General features: G+C 49.5%; 1 protein-coding gene across 3 annotated transcripts in view; it reads right to left on the reverse strand.

Moving 5' to 3' along the window:
- CACNA1D (calcium voltage-gated channel subunit alpha1 D) overlaps positions 1–6,855 on the reverse strand; it is a 342,768-nt gene that overhangs the window by 78,428 nt on the left and 257,485 nt on the right. For all 3 annotated transcript variants that reach the window (XM_006169292.3, XM_027768611.1, XM_006169293.3), the window contains one exon: positions 1,596–1,743. In XM_006169292.3, the coding sequence (XP_006169354.1) occupies positions 1,596–1,743 (148 nt within the window). The remainder of the gene's footprint in view (positions 1–1,595; positions 1,744–6,855) is intronic.

The following is a 6,855-nucleotide window of genomic DNA, read 5'->3' on the forward strand; positions in this document are numbered from 1 at the left end:
ACAGGGTGAGAGTGGGGGAGCGCCTTCCGTGACAATCGGCTGAGGATCAGCTGACCATCCAGCAGAGCCGCAGCCCCACAGGCGGCCACCTGCTCAGGCCGTGTTCAAAGGCGGCGCGTGCTGGCTGTGACCGACCAAGCTATTTCTGAGCCTCCAATCCGGTTCCTGCCCACTCGTGCTGTTGGCCCACGCTGTCTGCCTATGGTCCTCAGTAAGTGAGGCTTGGCTCAGTCTCCTGGTGTCTGGAGATTGTTGTAAATATTTTTATAATCCAGGAATCAACTCCCAACAAGCGGGGCTTAGAAAAGGACATGGAAGTTACACAATCCTAACATGCAAGATCAGGGTGCCCGGTGTGGGGTTTCTCGCTGAGTCCTGCAGTCCTGGAAGGGACGGTGGCTGTACTCAGTGTCCCAGGCTCTCCGGCCCTTCGGAGCCTTCCTGCAGCCCCAGATGTGTCATGGGGACTCAGCAAGTGACTTTCCTTATCCTCAATATGTGCCTTTAGAACTCAGAGAGCTCTTTTGGGTCTACAGACTACAGATAAGACTTTCCTTTGAAATAATTTTTTTTTTCACTTCTGAAACTGGAGTCAACTTTATATAAAGGTGATCTCTCGCTTCCCTGTGGGGCTGCTCATGGCTGAGTACCCTGTAGGACTTGCCAGCTGGCAGCACCTGGGTCTGGGGAAGACCTTCTGAGACAGCCGGGGCAGGGAGCTCGCAGCCTTTGGGGAAAATCAGGCCCTCCTGCTAACACAGGTGTACACAAGGAGCTGCAGGTCTCGGCAATGTCAGTTTCATAACTTTTTGAAAAAGGCATCCAAACAGCAATGAGTAAAACCGACCATGAATTTCATGTCTCTGAGGACTCTGTCCTGCCATGCTTCCCACCTCTGTCTCCCCAGGGCCTTGAACTATACAGTTCTCTGACAGCCACACACTTCTTCTACAATTCTAACCACCTTTCCAGGAGCCGTTTATTCCCCGGGCATTTCACTCAATCCCAGATGATTTAAAACCTAGAAACCAGCTGGTAAATAAACCTCTCCCTCTTGCACTATTGGTGAGTAGTGACCGGTTCCGGGTGAGACCTTGTCACCCTGTCCTGAGAAACGCTATCTCAAGCAGGATACCGTAGAGCTGAAAGGAACACTTGTAACCTAGAATATGCCAGTGTGCATTGTTACTTTATCATCGTAAAACTCAACAGGAAAAATGATCAACTAAAAGAACCTCAAGATGAAGACACAGAGCAGAACTTGGTCACAGAAGTCTCATTCCTACCAAGGACCTTAACAGAAGATCCACTCGTTAACAAGGGTCCTGGGATGGCAGACACCTGGAACGTCAGGGTAGTGGGCCTGGCAGAGCATCCTGGAGAGCACGGGGCACCGCCCCATTCTATGCCCAGGGAGGGGCATCTGGATCTGTCACACCCCACAGGAAGGAGATGCATGGAGGGAAAAGGCAAGATGGGGGGCTCCAGGGCTCAGAAGGAGGCTGTGAGCCACTTTTGCTCACCCCATTCTCAGCCTCCCTCAAGCAACCTATAGGGAGACACGCGAGTGATGGGTCTAGAAAGGGGATATTTACGGGTTGGTCTTGCTAAGAATGAAGAATGCGCTTCCTTCGGGAATAGGGGCGATCTTTTCTTTCATGTTCAGCTCCGAGATTCTGCGAGGACGGGGGCCAGCAGGAACCTCAGGCTCATCCTCCTCCTCCTCTTCCTCCTCTTCACCTACTTTAAAGGAAATACTTTTTTATAGGCATGAGATAGACAACACATGGGTGTGAATGACTGTTCTCAATCGCATATCAAAACATTAACATCTACCTGCTCACACTCAGCAAAACCCCCCTGCTCCCTTGGGATGGGGGCAAGTGTGGGCTGAGAAGCACCCCTGCCTGATAAGTGTGCTCAGTTGTGGGATGAGGTTCCCACAGGGAAAGATCTGACCACAGAGACAAGGCAGGCGGCAGCGGTGGGCTTCTCACTGCCATCCTCCCAGCACCTGGCTGTCTTCCCAGTAATCTTTCTGTGCTGAACTGAGCCTGAAAAACCACATGTGAAACTTCAAGTCACGGACATGCAGCCCCAACTCCATATCCTCATCGACCTTGGCCATCGAAGGCGTCGTCAAAGAACACGTGCGAGGTGAGGGCCAACAGCGGTCACCTCCCTAAGAGGCTTCTCAGCACATGCCGGGCCTGCCGTGACCCACTTCTATCTCCCAGCCCTACTAGCTAGAATTTGGGAGCAGGAATTTTCCTTCTAATCCAATTTTATGGACACTGCCTGGGACCCCAGGAAAATGCAGAGCGAAGGGGACCATGGGCAGTTGGACCCAAGGCCTCAGTAAAGCAGGGTACACCCCGGACAGACTGGCCAGCCATTGGCCCAGCAGCTGGCCACAGGGCGGTAGCAGAGCCACAGGGCTCACTTGCTGACAGCCTGTCCCTGCCACTGCCACCGTACCTGGCACATCACAAGGCGGGTAGGGGTCCTTGTCCTCATCCTCCTCGCGATAGTCGTCGATGGTAACCTACGGGCACAGAGGCATCTTGGGAGGAGGGGAGACACTGACTTCAACGCACTTCTGAGGGCCAGAGTGAAGAGTTAACCCTGCTGGCTGTGCAGCACAGGGCTTGGAATTCCTCTCCCAAGTGTGGGTGTGTCTGTGTGTGAGTGTGCAAGGACAGATGTCACCTGTACTTCAGATAGAAGGCCTGAAGGCAGGTGAGGGGAGAACTGGGGTAATCTGACCTGCACTACCCATGCCGCCCCTTTCCCACCCCAGCACGGTCACTCGCACTAGGAGATAAGCACATGTGAAGAGTCCTGCCTTCCCGCTAGACTGAGCTCCTCGAAGACAGCGACCTCATTGGTCATCCTCATCGTTGAATCCACGGGGTCTGACACAGGAGCCTCAGTAAGTATTCATCAGCTCACAGACCAACAAATGACCACGTCACCCTGACCTGTCATGAGTTTGACAGTGGAGGCCTGAAGCCACCCAGACCACCTGACCCTGGGACTCCCTCTGGAACAGACAGATGCTAACAGGACTAGGTCAGACCACACCATCCCAGTATAGCGGGGAAAACAGTGGCCGAATGAGCCCACTACATATCACACTGGTTCTGCGGGGAGATACTGGTTAATAGGCAGCTAAGTACCTAAAGGCAGCCAGTGTCCCTGGGAAGCCAGCATCTATGTGGCCTGCTATGCTCTTCACACCCAGATCTGATAGGAATGAAACATTTTCATGGTGTAAATGGTACGGATGTGGGAAGACCAACAGCATCACTTGAAAACAGAGAGGGGGATATCTGGAACAAATACCTTGTTGTCACTGTTGGCTATCTGGTTGACTTCGGGCTTGTTGTTCTTTTTATTTTCTAGGCTCTCTTTTCTACAGAGAAACCAAAGAACCATATTAGCACACATGAGAAAGCCAATCGAGAGTCTGAATCCATGGAGCTCCAGGAAGGGCAGACTGTGAGTGGGAATGACACTGACAGCAAGACTGCAGCCCCGCCCAACACAGAGCCTCCCGGTGCTGAGCATGGATCATTACAGATCCTCTCACTAAAGCTCTCATCCCAGAGCTGATCAGCGCTGAACGTGGCGTTTATTTTTATGATGCCAAAATTAACTACAATGATTATTTAAGCACAGGGACACGTGGCTCCCACTCTCAGCTCTGAGGGGTGAGAGTCCAGGGCCTGGCTTCTGCCTAGGAGTCCACTCTTCTGTCTGCAACACATGGTCACCTGTAGTCACCTGCAGCTAGAGTGCAGCACGATGACCCCATCAGGCTGGGACCCTCCAGGTGGCCCCCTGAGCAAACACCTCAGGTGAAAGTGGGCTTACCTAGCGATCTTTTTCCTTTCCTTTTCTTCGGCTTCCTCTTTCTGTGCAGTGTTCAGACTTTCAGCATCAGCCAAATTGTCTACAGCGATGGCCAAGAAGACGTTCAGCAGAATATCTGATTTGAACATTTTAAGGGTGCAATCGTTTCTCAAAGTGTGTGTGTGTGTGTGTGTGTGTGTGTGTGTGTGTGTGTGTGTGATCAGTGGTAATTGCTACCACCCTCTGCATTGTGGGAGGCTGGCATTAGGCCACTGTCCCTAGCAGAATATTCACTTATGAAGCCTGAGGACCAGAACCCTGCTTTTCATTTTGTTTTATGAAGGAAAGAGAGAAAGAGAGGGAGAAAGAGGGAGGGAGAACCTTTGACAAGGTCTTGTCACATCACAATCTCCTCTTCCCTGCCCTCAAGCTCCTCAGGATCTTGGATGCCCATACACACATCCTGGATGTTTTCATGCCAGCCAGGGGATCCAAATCCTTGGCTTGCCATGTGGCTTCCAGCACTGCAGTCCAGCTTGCTATGGACTGCACAGTGTAGGCTGAGCCCCATGTCTTAAAAAAAAAAAAAAAAAAAAAAAAGAAAAAAAACTATATATCTATGTGTCTGTAGCTACATTTAACATGCATTGTATAAAACAATCTGTAACATAAGCATGGTATAATTAACATGTACTTTGTGTCTTGTCTTTTATTATTATTATTATTATTATTATTATTATTATTATTATTATTATTATTATTATTATTATTATTATTATTATTATTATTATTATTATTATTATTATTATTATTATTATTATTATTATTATTATTATTATTATTATTATTATTATTATTATTATTATTATTATTATTATTATTATTATTATTATTATTATTATTATTATTATTATTATTATTATTATTATTATTATTATTATTATTATTATTATTATTATTATTATTATTATTATTATTTCAGTTTTTGCTCCAGGGCACATACACTCAATAGAGAGACATACAGAGAAAGGCAAAGTGAGAAATCACCCCCCTGGGGGGATGGCCAGGCCACAATCTCTGCTTCTCTATTTTCCTCTTGGAGTCTCCATCAGTGAGCCTGAGAGCACTGAGGGAAAAGCAGCCCCAGATCCTAGGGAGGACCTGGGCTTGGCTGGGAGAAGAGCCCAGATCGGACTCTTCAGAAAGGAAGGGTGAAGACTGAGAGGCAGGGTCCATGGGTCTGTGTGATTGCTCACCCCCTGAGTGCTTACGGAGGCCTCCACAGGGCAGGTCTTGTGGGAGGCATGGAGGACCTAGAGGTGAAACAGACACGACCCATGTTACGGGATCGCCAAGGGTCTGGTGGAAGCGCACCCAGACCTGAGGGCCAACTGCGGAAGTCTAGGAGTAGAAAGAGTCTCTTGGCAGGGAAAGGGAGTTAAACGAATTGGAGAAAAGTCACATGGCTTGACAGAGCAGCCAGCCGAAGGACACTTGGTCCCCAGTGATCGACAGATGAGCAACTGAAAGTAGATCTGGGGGAGTGCAGGCGCCTTCAGTCATGGAGGGCCTTAAGAAGGCCCGGGTGGAGCCGGCGAGTGGCAATGTTCCTTGCTCTGCCTTGTCTGACCCTCAGGGGTCTCTGGATTTGTGTCCTGAAGCCTCCCAGAGCACGATGGGCATGTGCATGCATGCCTGTGACCTGTGCTAACTAAGGCTGCAGGAAGACAGTGTTGCTGGGTGCTGCCTCTCTCTCTCTCCCACAGAAGAAATAAACTATTAAAAAGAAAAAAGAAAAAAAGATGGCAACAATACAGATGCACCCCTAACTTCCCAAGGACAAGGACACAGAGAACCACCTGGCTTCACCCTAAGCCATCCCTTGGGATCTGCCCACAAGTCTTGACTCTATGTCAATGCCCATCGGCCCCTGCACAGGTGCTGTCCCATGTCTCTGTCCTCTGGCTTGTCTCATTCAGCCACCTGCACTCCTCAAAGTCCCATGAACTCTGCTCACAGACCCGGTCCCCCAGCCAGACTGCAGGGAAGCAGGAACTGAGCTGATGGGAAAAGGCTCTGGCCTTCCACCTGAGCTACCCCAGCACCATCCCCTCGGGGCAACTCAGAGAAAGAAGCCGAGACGCCGGCCACACAGCCCTGGTCGGCTCGGAGGATACAGTTACCACAGATGAAGAGGATGATGAAGTAGATGCAGACGATCATTCCTGAAGAGGACGGGCCCCCGTAGGCCATGATGCCGTCGTACATCACAGCATTCCAGTCTTCACCGGTCAGAATCTGGGGAGGCAGAACCAGCGTCAGCACAGGAGGATCTGCGCGTCACAGCGGCTCTCGGGAGCCCATGGTGGCTACCCACTCTGCCTGAGCCGCCCTTGCACTGAGCAATCCACTGCCGGCCCACAGAACTTCCAAAACACCATGGTTTGTTTGGTTTTGGTTTTGCCACAGGGCACATGCACTCATTAGAGAGAGAAAGAGAAACAGGAAACAGAGAAGGAGAAAGCAGTCCCACATGAAGTGGTCCTGCTGCAATCCCACTCCTCCATTTCTCCATCCTGCTGGGGTTTGAAGCATGCGTGCACATGTGCCAAGCATGCTTTTGAAGCCACCGAGGCCAGGACTCGAACTTCAATCAGTCGTGTGAGATCTCGCTGCCTTAACCACAAGGCTGTGGGCTGGCCCAAAACATTGCTTTTAATTAACAAAGAGATGAGTGGATTCTGCTAGTAGATAAAGAAAAAGCCTTTATGTAAGACTTAAGTACCTTTAGATCTGACCCTGGCCTACTTCCAGACTCCTCCTATGAGGAATGCTATTAGTGTGTCTCTCTGAGACCTTCATCTATGAATTTAGAACATATACACACCCAGAGGAAACAGTGGGTGAGTGCTCTGACTTTTCATACGTAAAGGGTATAATCCTCTATGGATTATTAATAAAGGCCTCTGCAACTAGCTTTTTTCTTTTTTTTTTTTTTTT

This window comes from Tupaia chinensis, unplaced genomic scaffold (assembly GCF_000334495.1).
Source record: "Tupaia chinensis unplaced genomic scaffold, TupChi_1.0 Scaffold147003_1, whole genome shotgun sequence".
Lineage (NCBI taxonomy): Eukaryota > Metazoa > Chordata > Mammalia > Scandentia > Tupaiidae > Tupaia > Tupaia belangeri.